This window comes from Pogona vitticeps, chromosome 2 (assembly GCF_051106095.1).
Source record: "Pogona vitticeps strain Pit_001003342236 chromosome 2, PviZW2.1, whole genome shotgun sequence".
Taxonomy (NCBI): Eukaryota; Metazoa; Chordata; class Lepidosauria; order Squamata; family Agamidae; genus Pogona; species Pogona vitticeps.
In genome coordinates, this window is record NC_135784.1 from 175857241 (window position 1) to 175882799 (window position 25559).

At 41.3% G+C, this 25559-nt stretch overlaps 2 protein-coding genes across 2 annotated transcripts; one reads left to right on the plus strand and one right to left on the minus strand.

The window, feature by feature from the left end:
• Positions 1–1902: 1902 nt before the first annotated feature.
• Positions 1903–11479, plus strand: LOC110081132 (cold-inducible RNA-binding protein). The gene is made up of 7 exons (XM_020797589.3): positions 1903–2254; positions 5767–5881; positions 7215–7321; positions 8768–8861; positions 8951–9029; positions 10131–10194; positions 10790–11479. The coding sequence occupies exons 2-6, from the start codon at positions 5779–5781 to the stop codon at positions 10192–10194; spliced, it is 447 nt and encodes a 148-aa protein (XP_020653248.1). The 5' UTR covers positions 1903–2254; positions 5767–5778; the 3' UTR covers positions 10790–11479.
• LOC110081135 (lysozyme C) lies at positions 11349–24919 on the minus strand. Its single transcript, XM_072991324.2, has 4 exons — positions 24745–24919; positions 23667–23825; positions 22602–22680; positions 11349–21114 (listed from the first exon to the last, which is right to left on the minus strand). Exons 1-4 carry the CDS (start codon positions 24890–24892, stop codon positions 21042–21044), a joined length of 459 nt encoding a protein of 152 aa, XP_072847425.1. The 5' UTR covers positions 24893–24919; the 3' UTR covers positions 11349–21041.
• Between the last annotated feature and the right edge of the window lie 640 nt (positions 24920–25559).

Consider the following 25559-nt stretch of genomic DNA (forward strand, 5'->3'; position numbering starts at 1 on the left):
TCAATATTTCTTCAAACATTTATAAACTGCAGAACAGAATGATGGCAAAGTTACATCATTGCTCAGCTGCTGTATTGTTGGAGTTAAACTTCTTAAGTTATGCACGTGAGTTGAGAATTGTATTCATCACATTAAATAGGTTCATGGCTCATCTCACTGCTTAAATTGCCAGTGAAGGGCAAGATTGGAAAGTAAAACCATTCTTCTAATTTTACTTTAAAGTTCTACCAAATCTAAAATGGGATCTTTACATTGCTTTACCCCACCTCATAGCTATTCCCAAGTTTTCCCTTTGCCTCACCAGTGAACATGACCCCAGCTGTTGAGGAAAGTGCAGCTTTGCATTACCTGCACATGGACAGAATTTTGAACACTTCAAGTTACATGTATCTTTTTCCATAGTACCTTTATTGTGGAGGTAGTTGAGTGATATGTCCTGTTCAGTGTCAATAGTATCTACTGAAGTACTTCAGCAGCTTGGTATATAGGGCTAAGGAAAAGATCTGGTGAAGTGGCAAAATCCTATATGTGAAGTTTTGTTAAATACCAGAGGCACTAATGTCTCCTGAACAGTGTCTCTTCTTGGCATTTGTGTTCACAAAGCAACGTTGTTTTTACAGTACTCTAAATCAGTTTTTCTCAACTTCCTCCTTTTGATCTTTGTAACATCAATTCTGAAGAAATTTAATGAGCGTGGCAAATGGTCAGGGATTCTAGGAACCCAAAACAAAGTGTTACAGGAAAAAAAGACTTCTAAAAGAAGCTACTCAAGACAAACTTTGAAACAATACACCTAGTATGACTTGCTCTTTAATTTTGTTCAGAACTCTGCCATTTTGGAATGTTACAAGACATTTGTAAGGGTGGGAGGGATTTGATTATAATATTTAGACTTTCTAATGTTAGTGTTACCTGTTCTGCCAGGTAGAAATTCCAGGTTTTTGTCTGGGGCAGGTCAAAGAGTAAAGGGGCAAGTTATTTTAACGGTGAAATTGCATTCTTGCTCAGCTCTGCAGTTTATGAAATGTCTGCTGAAGATTTTAGGGTTTTTTTAAATGTCAAGGCTTACTTGTACACCACATGGACATTCCTTAGGGTGAATTCATGGAGATTAACAAACCATAGAGGGAAGAGAGTCTTAATTACAGTTTCTTATTTCTTGGGTGCTAGTTCACCTAATCCACCTTTGAGGACATAAAATGAGCAGTTAACCTTTAGGCTTTTTATCTTAAGACTGCCATTGCTTCCTGCGAAAAGATTACTGCTACCTGAGCTTTTGAGTTTGTTTTTTTTAACTGGCTGGTGATATTTTGGTGTGATGTGGAAACTACTTAAAATTGCCAGTACTGGGTTGCCCGGAACATGTACTCCTCTGCTTTCAGAGTTGAGTCTGGTTAGGAGTTGGCTTGGAGAGTGCCACGGAATAGCAGGGATTTCTAATATGGCCTGGAACCTGGGGGAGCTATTGCTGCCATTCAAGAGCTAACAATGCTAGGCCAGATGGATTGGATTATGCCGACATCTGACTCAAGATAAAACAGCCTCCCGCGTTTAGAAAAGAGATTTTAAGCGAGGTTGGATAATTTTGAGGCCACAGGACTGCGTGTTGTCCTGATCCACGTTTGAAGGTAGTGTGGGGTGGCGCGGGAGTGTACCTTCTTCCGAAGCCAGAGCGCTCCTCCGAACGAGTTTCCCCCCTATTGCTTTAATTAGAAGAGCCTGCTTCTCCGCTCCCGCCGCTCGTGTTGATACAGTACGACCCGCAAGGCGAATTTCTGCGCATGTTTTAACGGAAAGGAAGTCCTACGGAGTGGAGCACGTTTTGCTCTCGGGCATAAGAGGTTTCCGCCTTTTCTTTGTACAATCTACGAACACTCGGGGGGGGGGAAAGGAGGGAGGGAGTGTGCGCGCGGCGTGAAAGGAAAGGCGCGGAAGATGAATAGGGACCCTCGGGAGGGGCGCTCGGAAAGGCCTCCCCCTCTCCTCTCCTCCCCTCCCCCTCTCCTCCCCTCCCCTCCCCTCTGCACGGCTAAAGGATAAGAGGGGCGCGGCCGTTATTGTGACTAAGCCCCGCCTTTATAAAGCGAGCCAGTCACGACCCCGGAGCGACGCAATGGGCGTGGCCTCCGCGCAGCCTCGGTTTCATTCCGCTCGTTCGTCTGTCTCTCTCTCCCTCTCTCGCCGCCATCGTGGTCCTCTCTAGGCTTATTGGCCAACGGCTCTTTGTGCGTCTATCGCTCCAGGACCCGTTTCGGTGAGTGCTTTTGCTGGGGCGGCGGCAGGAAAGCTGGGGGAAGGAGGCTGCGTTTAGTAGAGTTCGAGAAGAACCGGGAGGAAAGGGTTCAGCCTCAACCCCAGGTGGGGAAGGGTGGCGGGAAGGGGGAAAAGAGAGATGCTACTCAAAATGGCGGTTGCGGCGGCACAGAAAGAACAACCGGGCTCTGTGCGCATGCGCTCAGTTAACCCCACGTCTCTGCACTAACGGGCGCGTCTTTGGTGGGTACAGTTCGAGAGCGGGGGGGGGGGGAGAACAAGGACTGGCCAAAAGAGAGGGTCGAAGGTTATAACGGCAGTTTAGTTGGGAGTGCCTTGTAGCGGGGAAACTCACGCGTGGGCGGGAGAGGCGGGAACCCCTGTTTACTGCGCATGCGCAAGTTCGTTGACGCGGGACGGTGTGCGCATGCTCCCTTTTTGTGCCTTTCTGTCGAACGTGAAAAGCGCTGCGCTCGCCTTCCCGCATTCTGTCGAGACCACGTGCTCGCGGCCATCTTATCCGGGAGGGGGAGGAGGCGGGAAAAGAGGAGGGGGCGTTTTTCCTCCTCCCTTTCCCCCTTCGTTTTTGTTTCTTTAATATTATTTAGAGGCTGTGGAAACGCTTCGCCTAGCCAAGTCCTTGCAGGGGAATGCAGGATCCCCCCCCCATCCTTTGGGTTGATGAGATCGGCGTCCTGGGTCGACTGTTCTGATTGGCCCGGGGTCTAGAAGAGCGTCTTCTGATATTCTTATTGTGAGACCAGGCCTCATTGTTTTTCATCCCTAAGTTACGAAACCTGACGGCCACGGCGTCTAATTTTTACACTATAAAGGCTCTAAACAAAAATGAAAGAGAGAAAAGGAAAGCCTGGTGTCATTTTCGTTTGATCTGTTGGCTTCTTCCAAAACGGGATACAGAGGGCCTGTTAAGAGCTTTCTGGGCTGTAGGTTGCACAGACCAGTCCTACGCATGTTTTTATTTAGAAGACTCCCTGGTATAAATTATTTATTTCATTGGATTTCTTCCCCGCCCATCTAGACCAAAGGTCTACTCTGGGCGGCATAATAATGCTTAAAAGAACTGTCGTTCTTTATTCAGATTTTTCTTGTAACATAAAATAATACTTTTTTGCAGCTGTGATAGTTTATAATCAATAGGTACATTTGAGTTCAAGTTAGGATAATTATAAACTTAAACACCATGGTACTTTTTAAAAAGTGAACAATAACACTGGCATTTTAAGGCCTTGGTTTGAAATGTTCAGCTGCTGTAGTAGAGAGTACGAAAAACAACCTCCCCATTTGTAAAGTAGTGTAACCTCTGTTTTCACATTAGTCGTGAGACTTGGAATAGTTGTTACCTCACCTGATGATATTCCTGGCTTGGTCATGCAGGTGTGGTCTCATATCTAGTTGCAACTGGAATGATGAAGAAAGTTGGCTAGAACATTTTGGTATAAACTTGTGTTAATTTTAGCCTACTTTCTGAGACACTTAAGCAAGTCTGCACAGGATTTTGCCCTTGTTATTTTCACTTCAATAAACTAATAGTGCTCTCCTTCTCTGAAGTATCTGCACCACTAGAAGATGACTATACCACAGAGTGCAAGAGATTCCTTACACAGCCTTGAAAGCCCACAAAACATGCAGACTTTTTAGACACACCTGGATTTGAAACACAATTTAAAAGCTTGTAATCTCATATCTTTAATGAGAATAATAGCTGCTTTTCATAAATATATCTGCAAAAGGGGGATGGAGGCCTTATTTTTAGTGAATCTTTTAAAAACCCTTTCCACTAGCAAAAGGGAGTAGGTATGTTTCCCATTTTTTAAAACTCAAACCAAGGTATACCACCCTGTGTGTTTTTATACAGAAGTAGACTATAATGTATTATTTGGTACTCCGTTGTTATATGCTGTTCAAAACACTTTATATCGATTCTTTCAGGTATTCAGCGGCGAGATATTCAAAGTAGTTTTACCAGTTCCATTCCATCAGTGAGTTTCCATGGCCAAAAGGGGATTTGAACCCTGTTCTCCAGAGGCTTAATCTTGTCACTGAAGGCTGGCCATTCCGGGGTTAACAAATAAGCATTTTATTATTATTGTATCTCACTTCATACACCACTTTTATTCCCATTGCTTCTTCCACAACGCAGCAATTGTATTTAGTTTCAATACAACTTAATTATTGTAACGTCTTGCACACGCATACTTGTGTAACTTTATGTATCTTTTATCCATACATATGTATCTGAATGGATCTGTATCCGAATGGATCTGTATTAGAAACTGCTTTTACCGTAGACTGACCCTGACTTGGATCTCTTCTCCTGACTCTTGCCACCAGGGTGCTAACTTTACAAACACACCCTTGCATATCAAAACACATAGTGCCTCAATGGCCTTCCATCTGCTAGCTGAGAGATATCACCCCAAGGAACAGAACACAATACTTTCACTTCCCAAAACAACAGGCCTGCTCAGAGGGCAATTAAGGAGATAATTGGCACCCTTGGTATGCGTAGGGAGGAAGCTAAGGCACTTCCATTTTGACACCAAGGGAAAAGTTGTTACTTGAAGGCCATATACAATGTAACAATAAACAAAACGACAGAGATAACGAATATCTGGGTACTGTCAAATCAGACACATAGTCGCCATCTGAGTAATTCATAACCTTAAGGCCAAGGGGGCATGCGTATCATATGCATATTCAGGTATAGCCAATAAGTCAGACCCACAGAACATTTAGGGCCAATGGGCATAGAGATCCAAAGTTTCGGGTTCAGGACACCAATCAGAATCTAACTGTTTATGGCCCTTTGTGTGTATCCCTATAAAACATCTATGCACCCGTGCTTCGGGGCTCTTCTCTGCTTTTAAGAGATTGGGCCCTAGCTGTGTAATTTAATAAATAATTGGCATCCTATACAGCTGGTTGTCTCGTGTCTTAGTCTGCTGCCTCTGCCGGAGAATTGCCTCGATTTTCGGGGTTAACATCACTCAACCCACTCTGAGATTTTCTTCCATGTTTTCTAAATGTGCATAGGAATAGGAAGCCTAAATCTAGACAATAAAGGTAGATTGAAAATAAAGGTGGATTGAAAAATAAACAGCTACAAATACAAAGAACAATTAATCTTCCTCATGAATGCTGTAAGGCATGTAGAAGAAGATAAAACAAACTGGCAGCACTAAACTAACATAAATTTTGGAGGCCTAGTAGGTGCAGAGCATACTGATATTAAAACAGAGACCCAAGGCACAGAAATAACACTCTGCATGAACACTGGAAGCAAGAACATCATCTGATTTTCTTTAAAAAAAAGATGCCTGCTGAAAAGAGGAAATTTAGCCTGTTTTCAGGGGTCACTTCTAGACATGAATCATAACCACATCTTGTTGAGAAAAGTAAATGGGTTATTAGATTGTTAACACCTCTGGTTGTGCATTACCAATGTAGTTTGTATTCCTTAACATATATAAACAAATAGTCATCTTTCTACAGATCCCCTAGAAAATGGCATCAGATGAAGGAAAACTCTTCATTGGAGGACTCAGTTTTGAAACCAATGAGCAGAACCTGGAGCAGTTGTTCTCCCCCTATGGAGACATTGCAGAAGGTGAGGCTCACCAACATCAGGATTTATGTGATTGGGTGTAGGGATTCGTGATTGCACTTGAATCTCATGTGTTAAGTTACTTGCACTGAGGCTTGCTTGCTTATTCATATTCAAGTAGATTTTTTTTGTACATGCAAAAGAAGCAGGTGTGGCCACAGATTGAAGTTTAATCTTTTGTGAGGCATGCTAGTTAGTTTTGAACAGGAGATGCAATACGCATTCCACCGCCTGATGATATCCCGTATTTTTGCTGCTGATGCATCCTACACACCCAGGTGTCTCCAGTTTCTTACAAAGCGTGCACTCTGTTCCATGGCATAACCAGTTATGATTGGTAATGTAGTAGTTAACATGACATAACTTCTTTTTTGTTCATTTTCATTAGAATAGTTTAAACATGTAATTCAATCCCATAGTTCACTATAAAAGTATTTTTTCTCATCCTTGCATGCATCAAATGCATCCAAACTTTGACCTGCTCTTACCTGAAATTTCTGACTAAATTCTTCAGAGAATTGCCTTTTTTGTTCTGCTTTCTGACTACCACAGCACCCCTGTCAGTCCATTCTATTCCTTACTTTTACTTACTGTCTTTAACATTTAATTGTCTGAGAGCACTATAAAAGTGTTCCTCCACCCTCTGGTGTTGGCATGATGTCTGAATGGATTGATACTTCTTCCTTTTGCTCTAAATAGTTTTGGTCATTTATCGTTAGCAAAAAAGAGCTGCAGTTTCAGGTCAGTGGCCAACCCTGTTGCTTAGTGCAACTTTCTGAACTCACCGCCCCCTCCCCTGGATAAGAGCCATTGAATCTATGGCAATTCAACAACCCCTCTGTAAGGTCCACTCATTCAGATGTTCTACTCTAAAATGCAACTTTAGCATGGTAAGTTAGAATAGGCCTACTTGAATCAATGGAACATATAGAGGAATTGACTCACAAAATTCCTACTGATTCAGTGAGCCTACTCTACTGCAATTTATTGTGCTATGCAACAGGATTTCAACCAGTTTGTCCCACTAATAAAACAGCCTCTCCCCAACTGCCATGTTTTCTACCTAAATTTGTCGCCATTGGTAATATTAGCTGGTGATGGGAGTTGCTGTCAAAACCATGTTGAGGATACTGATATGGGGAGACTGTTTTCAACACGGAACCATAACACATGTATGTTTGGCTGAACCAAAGTGGTTATAGTAGCTCTCCAGAAAGTCTAGCTGAAAATGTAGCATATGGTTAGAAAAGGGGATTAGTGACTTATCACCTGCATGTAACTAAAAAAAGGATAGAGATATTTTGTAACTAAAGGTTTGCATCTGTTTTATTTCCAGTGGTTGTGGTGAAAGACAGAGAGACTCAGCGGTCCAGGGGGTTTGGTTTCATTACCTATTGCCGTCCTGAAGATGCTAAGGATGCCATGAGAGCCATGAATGGAGAGGTGAGGACTTTAGTTTATGCCTATATACAGGTGTACCTTGGTTAACAAAATTAATCCATTCTATGCGACATTATGTAATGCGGAAATTTTGTAAACCGAACCGCCAATTGCGCTAGGAAAGGGGTGGCACTATAATGTAATGCGCCCTGAGAAAACCCTTTCATACGGCGGGGAAAAGGAAGACAACACAAACTGAGGCATTGTTTTCTATGGATTTCGGTATGTAAACAGGCATTCGCAAACCAAGGTGCCACCGTAGATGCTCATCGTGTCTTTATGCTTTGTGGGATTCTCTTCACAGTTCTATGACGTGAAGAGCAGTCAGCTCTATTTTCTATTTCATATTTCAGTTCCCTTTCTGAGTGTTTCAGTAAGTCATATAGTTCAGAGTAAGTGGCGCCATCAGCCACTGCTGTATCTGTCACTTAAAAGCCCAGCCTGCAGAAGAAATGCTTCTAGGCTCCTTTAGAAAGCCTTTGGACCTTGGGAAGACTTTGAGAATCACAGCAAAGAGGCAGGAGCCTTAAATGTCTGGAAATTGCCACCGTAAATGTTTGAAAAATGCCTATCTTGGCAGGCACAGTGGTAATTTCCAGACACTTCAAGATTCTTTGGTCTTGCTGCCCCTAAAGGTTTCCCCAGGATTTAAAGGAATGTTGGAACCTTTGGACAGGTGGAGAAGGAACTTTTGATTATTGAAATAAGGCTACAGATGATGATGTGATCAGACTTTTGTGGCATAACTTTATAATACTGGATTTCCACCAATGATACTTAGCAGCTTAAGTACTTAGTTCTGTCTTGCTGAAGTGGTCTCTGTGGGTGAGTTCCATGATGTTCTTCTGAATTTTAAAGAGGAAAGAAGTAAATAGTTGTGCATTTATGTTTAACAAATTTTTCATACACATATATTAATTCAAGCTGAAAAGAAGATTGTAAATATTTTAACACACACTGTTATTATCCTGGACTAATAAAATTCAGTCAGTCTGAAGTTCTACAGCTAATGGGTGAGCAAAGTGAAATGCAGAGAATGTCATTTTTAATAATGAACATATTTGGCTGTCTCCCCACCACCGTTTAGAGAAATTCAGTGTCTCACTGATGTGTAGTCATACTGAGTGTGGTATCCATGTTTATTCAGAAATTTTGTTGAGTTTGCATTTTAAATGTATGTTTTATTTGCTAGGATGCCTCCCTCCCTGAAAGGCATGTTGGAATACTATTTTATGGTGGCCATTGTTGTCTTGTATACGGTAGTTGTCAACAGAAGAAGCATTTATTCTGTTTCCCTAGTTGCAGGGAATCCAGAGAAATCTACAGTGTATTTTCAAAGCTTTGAGAACATGCTAGAGAAACTTCTGGTTTTTTTCTTTGAGTTGGTGGATACAGTATACCACTGTTATTGGTTAACGCTATAGCTATGACTTTCTGTTGTTCTTACAGTCTGTCGATGGGCGTCAGATCAGAGTTGACCAGGCTGGCAAATCTTCCCGTGGCTCTTCTGGAGGAAGAGGACGTGGACGTGGATTCTCCAGAGGTGAGCTTGTTTGGGGCCTGTCGTCAGTGCTAGCTGCTCAGGTACATGGGACCACTCTGACTTAATGAGTCCTTGTATCTTTGCCACAGGCGGTGGAGGATATGGAGGTGGCCGTTACGACAACAGAAGTGGTGGCTATGGTGGATCCAGAGATTACTATGGCAGCAGGTGAGCCCAACAGGTGGAAAACAGCCCTTATAAAAATGATCACGTGGAAAATATTGAATGCTAAAAAACTGAGCTTGGCCACACACTCAGTGATTTGGTGAGGATGAGTGAGAAGCACCTGGTTGCTGCCACTAGCATATTGTGTTATCTAAGGCTCTCGTACTGCCACCCTTCATATATTGTGTTCTGTTTTAGAATAGCAGAATTTGGAAAGAGATTTTGAATTGTTACTTTTGAGCTTCATTTCAATTCTCCACACTTGGATGTTCTCTGATGAATGTCACCTTTCTTTGGGTAGCTACAGAAAAAGTCGTGGGGTTGTTTTGTTTTTGTCTCTTGGAGGTGCATTGAGCCAGCCATATGCAACTGTAGATATTACAAGTTCTGATTTTAATAGTCAGCTGTGTCTTGTAGAAGAAGGGCACATTTTAACATCCATGGCTTTCTGAGTGACATTGTTAAATACAGCAAATTTTGCATAAATCTGCTCACCCAGGTGAACATCAAATTACTATCTTGTTGTGTATCCTGGATCTTGTGTGCCATTCTAGTTGACTAAGTTCTTCCTGGAAATTAGAGAGTGGTAGCTTAGAATGTTGCTTTCCAGATAACTTTCCTTAGGGGGTATAGGAATTCATTACACTTTTGTTTCATTGATAGGAAATAGTTTCGTAAAACTTGGTATCAGCATGATTTTAAAAAATAAGAAAACTTAGGTTCAACATCTGTTTCAAATACCCTGGTTTTAGTAAATTACGGTTTCTTTTAGAGAAAGCAGACAGATACAGTGGCATATGTAGCCCACACAACATCAATGAACACCTTCGAGAAACTGGAAAATAATAGCAATATTGCCTTCCTTTACCTACTTATGTAGGGATATAATGGCTTACCTGAAAGTGACATAAGTAGTGCCTAGCCTTTTTATGTTGTGAGTTCACCATGTAACTATTTGTTTTAATCATCTTAGTTGCATACATGGTTTATCACAAATAAAGTTTGTAAGGAGTTTCAATTATATTTGTTTTAAAAGCACTTATTTTGTAGAGCATAGAATCTAACTAGTCTAATAGGAAATGTAATTTTTTTTTCCTTCTCCAGGAATCAGGGAGGTTATGGGGACCGTTACTCTGGAAGCTCCTACAGAGACAACTACGATAACTAGGTAAGTAGGTGTTTTTAAAAGGCCCCAGTGGGTTTAAGTGCCATTTGCTCCTGACCTGCACTAGCTACTGAAGCATAGTGCTCTAACCACGTAGTCTAATTTGCCAGCAGAATTCCTGTCATCAGCGGTCTAGCATAAATGCGGAGAACTGGCCTGCTGCTGGAGGGACACAAAATGGGACAGTTAAACCCATCCACACAAACTTTTCGTAAAGAAATATTCTTGGGCCAGCCTCTAAAAATCATGATCACAACCTTTATGCAATGGAACTTCCTCCAAACCGTAAGTTTGTAGGAGATAACACTGCCACTTTCTTAATAGGGTGTTCTTTTCTAATTTGCATATATGCTTGAAAAGTACAGTATGTGCAGATACCCATATTGGCATATAGGATAGAGTAATAGGGAAAATGGAAGTTCTTGGAACCAAGGGTAGACGGTTTAGCTCCCCACTGACCTAACCCCAGTCCTTCCTGAATTCAGTTAATTGTATTGTATCCCAAACAATCTGCCCTGGCCTGGGAGGAGGGAGTAAGTGTATGTACCGGGTTTTTTTTCAGTGTGCTTTACGATTTGTACCTGCTTCTTGTCCTCAGCTTGCGCCGAGCATAAATCCTTCCTGAATCAAGATCGTCCTTCCAATGGCCGTATTTATAAAGATTTTTGGAGCTTCGCTGAATCTTGTTTAGTTCTCTACCTGTATCTTTCCTTTTGCAGTCCTATTGTAAGCAGCCCAACAGCTTCTGCTACAGGATGGCCTGTTAAGAGCTTTCTGGGGGGAAAATGTTTTAATTTTGCCATGGTTTTTTTTACAGGTGTGTTTAGGAATTTTGAATAAATACTTTTATTCTCACCCTCCCTCCCCCCCCCTATTTCTTTTAACAAGCTAAAATGTGGGCTTTCCCCTTTATTTCGCCTATAATTCCCCAGAGTCTGAGCAAGGTTTGAAGGTCCTCCTTGTTTTTATAAATGCATTAATACCTTGTAGTTTTGTAAAAGTCCTCTGGTGTAGCAAGGAAGGGGTATGGTGGAAGGCAAAACCCCCTTGATCATAAAGGGAGACTCGTGTGTTTGATCTTCAGAAATCAGAATTTATACTGTATGATGTACCTAGAACTTAAGCTTGCAGAACTTGCAAGTTGTTCTTGAAAAAAATTGTTTGTTTATATTTTTTTTAAACTGGAAGACTCACATGTAACTCAATATTGTACTAAAAGTGGTTAAGGAATTCCTGTATTCAGTTCTTTGGCTTCACGAAGCCTATTAAATGCCCTTCTGAAAATGAATTCTGCTCATGACCTTTTAACACTTCAGCCATAGTATCTGGCACACAATTTAAACAGGTGTGTAGATATATAAAAAACTGGGATCTTGAAGAGACATCATGGAAGGATCCTATTGTTTGATTAGGCAGTAATGAAAGATTGGTATTGGTGGTTGAGTTTGGTAGTTGTGCCTTCCTTGGTTGCCTTTGCTGATCTGATGAGCTTTTAGTGAGCTTGAGTTCCCCAGAGCATGCAGTAAACTATACAGAGCTGATGCATGGGTGGAGCTGTGTTTATTTCATGAGATTGCAGCCCCCTCTGGTCCATACTAGGGGTTTGCTGAAAGGTTTCATTTCTAAAAACATGGAATAGGTGTTTAGCTTTATGGCTGTAACAATATGCTTGAATGCAGGGGGGCTCCTGCTGAAATCTTGAAAGCCAGGGCCAGGTTGGGGCAGGAGTATAGTGCTTTGCAGCAGGGTGGATTTGATTTCAATCACACTTCAAGTCACCAGTCTGTAAGACTAAATCATGATTTTTAAATGTGAAGACTCAATTCTTGCTAGTAGTTACAATCTTTCATATTTGCAATCAGATGGAAATTTCATATTTAGAATAATAACCTGTCAGATTAGTAAAACAGCTATATCAGAACAGATTTTAGTTTAATAGATTAATCATTCATATTTGGAGAACTACTTAAATTGTTTTATTTAAAACAGTAATATTTAGCAGACATATTCTTGTATTTGCTTAAACATCAGTGTGTTCATTGTTTGTACATAGATTTGCAGAGCAATGGGATTAAGTTCTATTTCATGCGGAATAACTTTTGAAATATGTCTTAACTAGAAAACGTCTAGATAATTTTTTTACTCCAAAAGCATTTCATAAAAATAAATCTGATTTGTTTGCACATAGATTTGCAGAACAATGGGATTAAGGTCCTTTCCTGAACTTTATTCATTTTATACAATTTTTACTGTGAAAAAGTGCATGTTATCTCGGCTGGGATAACTTGAATTAGTTAACAAAAAAATGTAAGTATTGCATGAATATATAGCCTCATACTACATAACTAAGTTCTATTTCATGGGGAATAACCTTTGAGATAGAATGTTGCAGAGGCCCTTTTCCTTTCCTGTGACTTATTAAACCAAAATAAATACTGCAGCATGGGCACCATTACAAAAATAAAAGATAAGGGAGTATAGGCCAATTGGGCAGGCTTGTATGGCTTACAATGATCAGATGTTTTTTTACAATATGGAGAAGAAGGGAGCACTGAGCATAGGAACGAGATGGGTTCAGAATTTCTTTGGTCATGTTTGTAAGTAAATCTCATCTTGTAGTAAATCTTGGTGGACTTTTGAGCACCTGGGATAATTTTTTTAAAAATTCTGAATTGGCAAGCATATCCTAAGAAGGGCTCTTACTGTTCCTTTGCTAATGGAGCTTCCTAATGCCCAATGTCAGGTTGCCCAAAGATGTGTTTTCTTGTTCCTGACATTTTTTTCCTTAATACTTACTCTGACTCTCATAAAGTACTAGGAGTGGGTGTTACTTTAAGGCTTGTTCAACTGGATAGCTTGAAGTGTTTTTGTTTTATTTCCTACTTTTTATTTATTTTATTAAAATATTTTTACCCTGTCTTTCTCCTTAAAAAGGACTCAAGGCGGCTTACGACATTAAAAGACAGTATTTAAAGTTTGATTTGCATATGCTGATCCTCAGATGGCTTTTCATACAGTTTTAAATGAAATGGCAGTATAAACATACCAGTTGCTTTAGTAAGCAGCCATTTCCCCTAACCTTAGTGTAGTTAGTCATAAGATACTGAAGATGATAGCTCCGCAGAGAAGGCCCCCAAAGTCTGAAAGAAGTGCATGGTGAAATTTTCTAATGAAATAATTGTAGGTATGAGAAAATACAGTAAAGCTCTTCTAAAAAAATAGCGCAAAGAAGCTAGAAATTGTGTCATTTTATACTGGGCTGTTGGATAAGAGCAATAATTCCATTTCGGTGGCACTAATTAAACATTTGCCCCGTTTCTCTGAAAATAAGACCTAACCTGAAAATAAGCCCTAGTATGATTTTTTTCTGGGTACTGATAATATAAACCCTACCCCAAAATAAGCCCCAGTTAAGTGAAATCCCACCCTCCACTGTTGTGAAGCAACCAAAAGATGACATGACTGTATTTGAATAAATATAGATTGTTATACATGAAAAAATAAAATAAAACACAACACCCCCTGAAAATAAGCTCTAATGCATTTTTGGAGTAAAAATTAATATAAGACCCTGTCTTATTTTCAGAGAAACACTATCTACCCAGAACTTGCTGGATTATTTGAATGTAATTTGCTGAGACTTCTCCTCTTAGCTAGTGTACAAGAGCACAGAACATTTAATACCATGCTCTGTAGAAGGGCTTGTGAGTGATTATTGAAAATACTGCAGGTATTTTCAATAATCACTCACCTTAGTTCACAGTGTAGCCTTTTGTGTTTCCAGGTCCCCTCAGTATTCTGTAGGCTTATGGAGACTCCAGCATCAACTCCTTGGTTCTGCCATTTCTAAAATCAAGGCACTTCTAGCCCTTTATATCTGATCCCGTTTGCTGGTAGAAGATTAAATAAATTCACAATAATATAATATGAACTAACCCCAAAAGATTGAGATTCATATGGAAGGCTCCATTGACAGAATTTAAGCATAGCATGAATATTAAGCCAGAATTGTAACATGGCTTTATTTGGCAGGTGGAAGGGACTCTTCTGGATCCTGGAAGGGAGTTAACCTCAAGGCTGGAGTTGAGGACAGACTTTCTCTTTGGGTACCCCTCTGGAGCTTCAGTCTTGTGCGTATATTCCTATAGTAATTCTCAGATGTCAGGATCAAGCTGTCCAGTAAAGTGGGGTTAGAGTGGAGTGGATTACTAATGCAGTTATGTAAGATTTTGTGTGGTTTCCCTTAGTTCTTCACATACAGCAAGAGAAAGCTGTGCATTGTTAGATGGGTGAGGTATCATTACATTGATAGTAGGTCTCAAATTGCCCTGTGAGTTAAAAAGAAAAATATGTCTGCCTTTTAGATCAGCACACAGTTGTCTTCAGCTAATGCCAAGACAGTAGAAGAGCTTGCAGCCTTTAATTGATTGTCAGTTGCATTGAGATAAAAACAGCAGGACCGTTAGGGGTGTTATCAGCAGGGTTTTTATTTGGAATTTTTTTTTCCCTTTCACTCAAAATACCTGCTGTGACATTGATATGGTCCATCTTATAAATACTGCTGTTTGGTGTGAACTATGCAACTTTCTCATATTTCATTAAGTTTGATTAACTTCAGTTTTTCAGATCAACTGTTAGTCCTAGTAAAAAAAGGTTTCCTCAAGGAACTAGGTAGACCTGCCAATCATTTTGCTGGAGGCTTTTTGGCAGAACCAAATGGAAACAATGCAAAATTTAATAGAAATTTGTGGAACAATATTCTATCTGCAGAATACAAAACAAGAAGGGTGGGGAACTTATACAGAGAGGAGTAATGGACAGATTTTTCATTTTCCCCCGATAGCAAGAGCTTGGTACATTTCATAGCGACGTGGGGTTGGTGAAACCACAGCAAAGTTCTATGCATTTACTTAAAAGTCCACACTGGCGCTCCAGAAATAGAACTGGTTTTAGTTACCTTCTTCACTTCCTCTCCTGCTTTGTAACTGGCAAAAAATTGAATATATTCTGCATATAGTTGTCTTAGATGGGTTTACTATTGAATCTTTAGGTAGTTAATCTGACGATTACACTACAGGTGAGTTAAACTGCAGGTTAAAAATGCAAATTGGATCAGTTGGGAGGGAGGTGACAAAGATCAGCAGACATGGAGAGTAAATCAAATTCCATCTCCAACCTTGTGTGAGGACAGTCCCTACAAGCAGGGGGGAAGGATGTCTTTCCCTTGTATGGAAGGAGTACCTCATGGTAAGTGACAGCATTACTTTCTGGAACTGGTTGCATTGGTGAAGTATTACCTTCCAGTACAATCAGCAGATACGGGAGGATGACTTCTGTACATCTCTACGACGGTTCTTAAACACCCACCTCTTCCTATTTGGTGAGGTTTGCATTTTAACAGTTTAATTCTGTAGATTGACCAAAACACACTAGATGGTGAAGTTTGTTTTGATACTGAAAAGGCATCCAAAGTGTAGAGATTCTCGGCGGTCAGCTTAGCGTTGCATCTTGAAAGTCAGTATGTGGTACATTTGTTTTACTGCAATGGAACAAGCTCCGAAGTAGCTCAGAAAAGAAGATACGACAGTTCTCCACAAGAAAAATAGAGGAAGCCTGCTGGATATCTCTGTAGCCTTTGGATCCCCCTGCAATGGAAAAGTGGTACTGGGAGAATTTTATTGCTTGGAAGGCAATTCAAAAGTTGATGCTACCAGTCATCATGAATGCTGGTGCTCTCCCAGCTGGAAACAGTATGAAAATTCTTTTCTCCATTTTAAGTTTTTTGGTAGAATAAAGACACTGGTGACGGTGAATTTCAAGTCATGGACATGGGATTGCGGAGGTCAGATAGGTATGTTTGTCTTTGTTTTACCAAGGGAGCATTCCGTTCCATAGTTGGATGTCTCAGTAGTGAAATATTGTGCTTCCTTTCTTTGTTTTTCAGAAGGAGCTAATGAGAGATCCTGAGGAGCTACTGCTACCACAGAGCTTCTTAAGCATTAGCCTTAGCCAGGGCTAATTTTCAGGGGGGAGGCAGGTTATATTATTGCTAAAAAAGATGGTGAAATGTTGGGAATAGACACTTTTGACTTTGTCAAATCATAATTCTCCTTGCCCCATCCCACTTCCAGAGGCAAACAGAAGTATGGAATGACTTGATTTTTCAGTAACAGTGCTGGTATTGTATTGTTGGAAGCCAAACTACACAGGTTTCTTCACTGAGCCGTTTACAGGCCAGTGGCAGCAACACATACATAACATCAAGCTTTAAAATGTTTTGCAAGAATTTTTATTTTTAAATAAATTCCTTCTGAAATTCAGTCAGCCTCTTTCTTCATTCTAAATTCTCTGTTGCATAACTGGTATTGCACTTCTAAAGGTTTTTGAATTACACCCATATGTGGATCAATTTCATTCCGTTTTCTGTCTTTGACTACATTGAGAAATAATGCAAGAAAGCAATGAGAAGCAGGGCAGTGAGGAAACTGACTGTTATTTGAATCTTTCCTCCCCACACTTGGTGTCTGTATCTGCTTTCATCTTCCTTTCCTGTTACAACCTAACAAAGGAGAGAAATAAGTGGGTGGGGGGTTAAGGCAACTATGTTCTAACAGTGCCTTCTCCAAATCTGGACAGCCGGAGGAGAGCAGAAGTAACTGAAGCTGGAAACAAAGGCTGAAGTGGAAACTGCTGATTTGTTTTCCCCCTGCAGTCACCTAAAGAAACAGAATGGAACAGGAAGGGAGGAAACAAGGCGGGCTCAGGTGCCATGTTTGAGGAAATGTTTCAAACAAGCTGCAAACAAGGCCAAGTTCCTCCCCTCCCTTCTGACTCCTGTGTGGTCCGCTGAAGTGAACTAATTTAGGAAAGTTTTGACTTCCCAGGTGTGGTTTCACAGTGGATCTATTCATATTTTTTCCTGCTATGTAGTACCACAGAGACGGCCTTCACTGCCATGTTGAACTATTTAAGAAGCATAGATAAGAATTTGTCCCTGTTGGCCAAACCTGTCTGTGACTATTAACACCATCAACCAGTGTTAAAAACAAGGACCCGTTTTTCAAGGGGAGGAGAGTCCACAAGTTGTCCTGACCATTTTTTGTAGTGTCAGGATAAGATTTTGTTATTGGATTTCTGTCCCGCCCATCTAGACCAAAGGTCTGCTCTGGGCAGTTAATAATATAAAAAGGAGGTTACAAACTTGTTGAATCAGCTTCTGGTATCAGATTTTATATTGGGTAATGCGGGATCATCTTTCACATCTCTAAAGAGATAATTGCCAGTCACCTAATTCACTGCATTACCTTGTACTGTGACCTACTGTAGAGCTACTGTTTGGCTGAGAGTACAGAGAGGTCTGGCAAGTCCCATATCAGAAGAGTTACTAAATTTAGTTGACATTCTAGGCAAAACTATCACCTGTAGCTGACAGGATTATGAAGGAGCAAGAGAAGGATGCAGGCCTCCGATGGGGCTGACCTTAGCCAGTGGAAGTTACCCGTGCTCTGCCCAATGGTGTAAATAATTCTGACTATGTGTTGCATATTGCATAATTTATAAACCTGCAGTTCAGTGCTTTCCAATGGGGAAGAAAAAAAGTTCACCAAAAATTAACAGTCGGATCAAAGCCAAATTAAGTTTGCCAAGGTTTTAGAAGGTGCACTAACGATCCCAAACATTTAAGACCGTTTTTGAACCTTTTAAGACACTTTAAAAATAGCGAAAATGGAACATTGTTAAGTGAAACGGGACCTAAAACTGTCTTCGCTAAGCGAGGCAAGGTCCCGAACATAGCTATGCGAATTTTCCCCATAGGGAACATCGCTAAACGGAACACAAAATCGCTCCAAAAACCTCATCACTAAGCGAATACATAGTTAACCGAGGCAATCGCTAAGCGAGGCACCACTACCATTTTACTGGCAGAAAGCAGCAATGACTTGAAATGACTTGGGGAAAGTGAAAAGAACGCCAACGGAGGACTGCAGTTGAACATGAAGAAGACAAAGATCATGATGACTACAGAGGAACTACATAACTTCAACATTGACAGTGAAGTAATTGACATAGCAGAGGACTTTTTATGCCTTTGTTCAATTATCAATACAAAGGGAGATTGCGTCCAGGAAATCTGAAGAAGACTGAGACCAGGAAAGGCAGAAATAAAGGTATTAGAAAAGATAATGAAGTGTTAGGTTGTGTCACTAGGAGACAAAGACCATCCACAAGATTGTATTCCCAATTAACCATATATGGATGTGAAAGCTGACAGGGAAAATTTGATTCATTTGAAATGCGCTTGATGAGGGTTTCTTGGATACTCTGGCCTGACAAAAAGACAAACAAGTGGGTCCTAGGTCAAATCAAGCCTGAACTATCTCTGGAGGCGAAAAAGATGAAACTGAGGCTGGCCTACTTTGGGCACATGAGAAGGCAAGACTCCCTGGAAAAGATACGCTGGGAAAGATGGGAGGCAGCAAGAAAAGAGGAAGACCAAATACAAGATAGATTGACTCCCTTAAAGGAAGTCAAAGGCTGAACAGGGCAGTTGAGGTTAGGACATTTTGGAGGTATCTCATAGGGTTGCCATAAGTAGACCAGCATGTAATAACAACAATCAACAAATCCAGCAAATAGCAGCATTGTGTGGGCACATTTTACCAGTCTGACCACAAGATTACCATCTGAGACAGTGAAACAGCACAGTCATGCGTGCCCCCCCAGTCACTGCCTTAAAATCATTGGTTGCTCCCTTGCCACCTCCTGTCTTGTTATCTACGTCCTTAATTCAGTTTGTGTGCGTTTGAGGGCTGTTTTACTGAGTTTAGCTCAGTACAAGTTGTTTAGCTCCCCTACAAGTTTTTTATAGTCGTTCTTGCTGATCTGACCTTTCTGATCTATATTTGTCCCCTTTTAAATATTAGCTCAGTAGAACACTCAGTGCAACTATATCAAGACAGCCAGTTTCTTTAGATGTCTTTTATTTCTCCTTCTTTTAGGAAAGGTTCTTTTTCTTGTATCTTTTTTTTTTTCTTTTGGCACATTTCCAGAACAGGTGGAGCCCATGCTGTGTACTGTGGAAGAAAACTCCCGCTGAAGTTCACAGTCCCAGCATAGATAATGCATTGTTTATCAAAGTGATCCCTGTTGTGTAAAAACATGCCATGACATGCATTCAGTATTGTGTATCTGATGTGACAACTAGTTGCAACTGCTGCGCAGGAAGGTACAGGGAACAAGCAAATTCAGTAAGGTGGGATTTGGGCTGTACAGAACAAGTTTGCTGAGGTTGTAGAAATGCTTCTTGTGGAAATGTTTTCTTGCTGCCACTCTACCAAAAGTCTGTCTTGCCAGATTATACTACAGTTCTGAGAGTCGTTCCAAAAAAAAAAAAAAAAACCACCAGCAAATTTTCCTAACTTTGAATCTGGTCAAATGTAGCTGAGTGTGAACTGAAATTTACAAATTCCTTCTCAAGTTATGATTAATGGTGGAGACTGGAGGGATATGCTTCTTGCTCCAGTGGCAGGAAAGATGTCCTTGGAAATAGAGAGCGGAGAGTTGGTGACATTGAGAACCCAGACAGACCTTTAAAGAAAAGTGAAAATGCTTTGGGGAATGGGCTTTAACACTGGCTGCTGTCCTTTTTCATTCTCATAATCCGGCAAATACACAGTCTAACCTAGCAAATACGAGAAATACATCACAGAATCAAATAAATGCTGCTTGCAGAATCCAGATAGGACTAGATTGGATGATCTGGATTACCTTTCATGCAAAAGTCTGCTTTTAAAATACTGATTTCTTCATGTCTTAAATCCAAATCCACTCTTGCTTTCTTTGAGAAAATATGTCTGAAAGACCAGGCCAATGTAAATTCAACTGGCTCAGCGTGACGTGCATCACCTCGATAACCCAAGTCCCCCAGAGCTACCAATTGGTCATTTTTCATAACTCTGCTTAGTCCTCGTATGTAATACCAAATTGACAGTTTTAGATTGTCCGGCCATAAATGAAATACTACAATCTAAAAGGTGAAGAGAAGGCTCTGAAGATAAGTGTTTATCCATCTTCAAAGGTATGTAAGCCCCATTTCCTGCATATCCTAGATTTAAAAGTTCTGAAAACATGGGTGGTGACAATCTCTGGCTGAGAAAGCCAAAGGATGGGGGGGGGGTCTGCCCTTACTAGATGGGAAGTGCAGGTGCAGCCAGTCGTGGCAGTACCACTCGCTTGCACAATGCCACTTATTCCATCTCTCATAGAAGGAGCTTTCCCCCAAAGTGTGGGAAAAGAATTGTGGGTATACTCGGGTGTCCCCCTGGGCAACAGCATGTAGTCCACAAATCGTTCAGTTCCAGAGGTCTTGCACTGGAACAGCAACAAACCCACTCACTCATGGATGATGACTTGAGGTCAAGGGAAAATTTCTACACGCATCTCAAGCTCTGACTGCTTCTGATTTAAAAATAATAATCAATTGTCTTGACCTTTTATTTGGTACAGTTTTTAATTTTGCCAGTATTTCATGTGTGTCTATGATTTTGATTTGTGTGACATTCTGATATGAATAAAGAATTTTCTTTTTATTGAGCTCCTCCTTAGAGCCACTTTTCTGCACAACCAAAAAGCGGTAGTCAATTATGTATGCATTCTTTTTTAATTAATCTGACATTTACAGATATTTCACCATTTTTCGAAACATGCTCCCCACCAGGTAACCTCTATTGCTTGGCAGCAACAAAGAATCTGCAATGTCAGTCTTTTTTAGATAAATGCTCCTAAGGTACTTGTTTATCCACAACCACTCCCCCAACCACCAGCATCACCACTTTTCTCAACCACCACCTTCACTCAGTCTCCGGGAAACAACCCTTGACGTAAGAATTAACATTCCTTTGGCAATGTTTCCTCCAACCCACCCTGCAAATAAAAGAGGGGTAGGGGTATCATTAAAATTGTAACTGGCTGCGAAAGGAAGAAAATGAGGCTGCAAATAGGAAGTATACAGTTCAAGGTATTCAATGAAGGATGTTCTAGAAATGGAATAGAGAAGGAAAGTTGTGGGGAGATGAGAGCAGGAAAAAGATAGCAACTTTGTTTGCGCAAGTGCTGTATGTCCTAATGATAAATGGTCATGGCATAAACAATGAGGGTGGGTGGACTAAAAACAATGAGAGACATCTGAGGCAGAGCCCAAAGGTGAATTGACAACTTCTGTTTCCTACTTCCTTTCTGCCATTCTGTCTCTTTTCACACCTGCGTCCCCATTTCGTAAGTAGCGAACAGGCTCATTTGAAAGGCCGAAATCGCAGAAGGATTTGGCTCTTTAAACTGCCCACTGCACAAGGCATTGCTCTAGAGTTTGTGCTGCATTGCAGAGCTTCAGTGTCACCTCCTAGATCTGGGATGTTAGGATAGCAGAAGGGAAAGCTCAAATGGGCCCTTCAGATACAATTGTCCTTTGCAGCTACATCAGTTGTCTGAAATAAGCATCGGTAAAGACACTGCAACGAAGAACATCAGGGGCTTGAGAGATCTTTAGAGCCACTCAAATTGAACCGTGGCTCCCTCTGGCAGGGAGTTGCTACGTCAGCTCTAAAATTCAGATACCTGAGTGGCCTGGAATTTATTCCTTAGGCCACATTTTAAACAAAATGCAATTGAGGGCAGGGGGATTCCTTCAGCGTTCCAAATGAACTGCAGTGGGGATCATTTTGATCTACAGGTTCTTCATGTCCAAGCCAGCATGGTCAATGCCAAGAGAGCATGGGAGTAAAACATCTGGGCGGCCAACAATCCCACACTCACAATGGTCTCAGATGAGTCTTTCTGAGGAAAGGACTTCATGGATGAGACGCCATCACTCGTATAAAAATCTGTTTTCAAACACTTTACACCTCATTTTGCAAGAGGTGGAAGGCCTAAGATAATGGCCTTAAGATCTGGATGAATAAATATAGGAGGAGATGCTCCTTAAAAGTAATTTTCTGCAAACCTTTTGGGCTTTCATCAGGCCAATGCAGGTGGCATGAGTCCCAGGAGTTCAGCCTCATGCCACATTGTTTTCAATTAGCAATTTTGAGCCATTTTCAAGGTCAGTCCTGCACATAACAGATTTCTGTTATCCAAAGAGGATGTTGCTAGAGGGTGAATACAGGTAGTTGTCACAAGGCTATATGTATCCAGGCAGAGGACAGACGTGGGATATCAGCCCACAGAAGGAGCTGATAAAACTCAAGGCCACCTGTGCCTTTAATGAAAATCATGTTTCTTGGAGCATTCTCAAACTACGAGCCTGATGTTTTAGGAGGAATGCAATTCCTCCAAAACCTGCTGTCCAAATGGACAGAGGAACGATCCACCACTTTTTCTTCCTTGTTTTGCGGTTCTTCAGTGATTTCACTTACCAGGGAGTCAGCCCTCTCGCTTCCCTTGCTATCTTCTTGGCACATTTCATATCATCTTCAGTGTTGTCATCTATGAATTCTTAAGAAAGAAGAACCAGAATGAATTGATCTAGGCAAAATGGTATTGATGTTCATTAGGAAGATGTTGTGGGCCAAAATGGAAGCCAGAGTGAAGAAATGAAGACTATGCCTCCACCTTTATATGGACCTGTCCTGACAAGGGAATTTGGAGTGGTCTGGTTTGCACTTTAAAGTTTCTTATCTTCTGTGTGATTTCTCACTTGAGTGGCTCTTCCATTCACACTGGAATGTTTATGGAGAAGGACCCACTCAAGTCTTCAGATTGCCCGTTCATTTGTGAATAAGGAGCCGGCAGCAACAGCAGCTGAGGACAGTTGCAGTGCGAGGGGGAAACCATGGGGAGATGGAAGCAAGGTTAACCCCCCCTTCTCCTCAGCTGGGACCATGCTCCCTTGTGGGAACAGAGCCCATGGAACCAACATAGACCATTTCCCTGCTTTTTATCACAGCTGTCCTTCAGGGGGTTGGGGTGATTTTTCCCCTCCTCTGCTAAATAAAGCAGCTTATCAAAATGGCAAACCCTGCGGATATGAATACAAATAGTGACACCACAGGTGCCATGGAGGTCCATTCCCACCCTCCAGAACTGCCCAGTCCATTCATTGGTTGCTGCATAACATGGTCCTTCCTTGCTGTCAACACATCAATCGTGGAAGGTGGCTGGCTGGCTCTTCCCTGCCTCCCTGTGCAGCTGACCACTCATCAGCTGAGTGGGGCGACTCCCCATCTACCTCCTTGCTGGAGTCATCAGCTGTGTAGGGAAGCAGGGAAGAGCCAGCCAGACACCTCCCACAACAACAATGAAGGACCCGAGCACTACGCGGTGACCAGGGCTACAAATACGAATAGCCCATGTCTAATCTGAACCACAACATACCCATGGCGATCCATATATCAACCTATAAGCCAATGTGGACAGCCTCTGTGTCATTGCCTGTGCTGTCACTATATCTCCCCAACCTATTCACCCACATGGATACTTACTCTTGCATGGAATGTGGCAGGCATTCTGGGACTCTGGGGTCTTTCCATCTTCACACCAGTATTTGCTGTTAATTTGAAAGATGCCATAGTTGCGGCTGCTGCCGTTACGATGGACAGCGGCGGTATTGTAAGAACTCTCATGTTGTACCAGGCAGACCCCTAAAGAAAGATACCTTCCTCTAGTTATCTCATGGACAGCATGCCAAACTTGTGTATTCTTGTGTTTATTCTGAACAACAATCTCTGCAATCCAATTCTTTCTGTGGAGATCAGAATAACTAAGAAGACAGCTTCTAAATTTACTTTTGATAGTTGCTTCAACCACTTTCATCAGAAACTGCATGTTTTTCTTTTCACCAGTGGGTAGATTCAGTATTTTCTGTAAGAGAACAAGCTTTACTTGTCTCAGAGTCTCATAAAGAGGCACATAATTGGTCTTCTTGCTTGCATTCAAATCAGGAAAGAAAAAAATGCTCCGAGTCCAGCAGGTTCTCTTTCCTGCACATTCACTGAAAACTAAGATTTTACTTAAGCAGGTAAAATAACTACCGACTTAGATTGACTACTTATTTGTTTCTAGATGTGCCTTCCCTTTTTTTCTTCCTTTCCATTCCATCTCATCCTAAGGGATCTGTTGGCCACTTGGTTTGAAAAGTTATTTCTCTCTTTTTAAATTCCTCCCAATGTTCTACAGCTGGATGGTTGTAAAGCTGTCATCTTGTGTTCTTACAATACTTCCATAAAAGCTTTACATCCACTGGAATTTGGGAAAGTTAAAAAACCAAACCGCCTTTCTTTTCGATTATTTGTTGAGATTGTTTTAAAGCAAGTGGCTTCTAGGGCTTAGATCACTGCAGGCAGGCAGTCGAGAAGCAGATTGTGGTGGCCTCCAGCCATAATAATTTATATTTCCCCCTCACAAGAAGAGGCCACACTAGTAAGAAAATTCTTTCTCTTTGCCTCCCACCCGATTTGTCACAGACAGAAAGAGGAAGTCTGATTCCTACTGGGATAAGAAGCCACAAGTTGACAAGAGTAAGGTGAATTTCCTGTTGATAAAGGACAAAATAATACTCACAATCAGCCACTTTGTGCTTCTCAAATCCTTCAAAGCCATTGAGCTTCAACTTCTGGGCCAGTTCACATCTCTCGTAAATTTTGCCCTCTGCACTTGGCATACCCAGTGCTACAAGAAGGGAGAGCCCCAAGAACAGAAGTGTCTTCATCTTGACAAAGTTTGTTAGGTATGATCAGTTCACAACTGGCTTCTGCTTTTATTCTTCCGTTGAATGGGGAGGTGGCAGCACTTCCCAAGGACACAAGAAATAGAGCCCTTGCACAATCTCCTCCCACATCTGTCAGAGATCAGAGTAATACTGGCTACCTGAGGTTTCATGAAAATCCATTGAGGACCTCCCCAATGCAGCCTTGGGATTAGGCCAATCCATATTGCAAATATATATATTTCAGTTATGCAAGTGAGGCACGGACACACCCTTTACCCAGAAATTCAGTGCATTGATGTCACCACCCTAGTGTTCCTCCCTTGTGATCCATTCCACAGATGAGTCTGAGCAGCTTCAATACATGAGGCACATACGGTTTCAAGGGGGAATTACTGGGAAGGAAGAAAACCAACCATTGGCTGGTTTTTGAAGGAGGATGGTGGGTGTCTGAAAAAGAGATGGATGATAGCCTCAGTCCAATGTGTCATTCACATGCTCAGAAAAACAAGATTATGAGGCAACTATAACCAATAAGGCTAACTGTTCAATTTTATCATGATAAATAGGATATTAAATGGGTGTTTCTTGCATAAGAGTTTAGGAAGTTTAGGAGATAACCGTTACAGTCTTGGCATTTAAAAACTTCCTTTATTTTTGAAGTATCCAA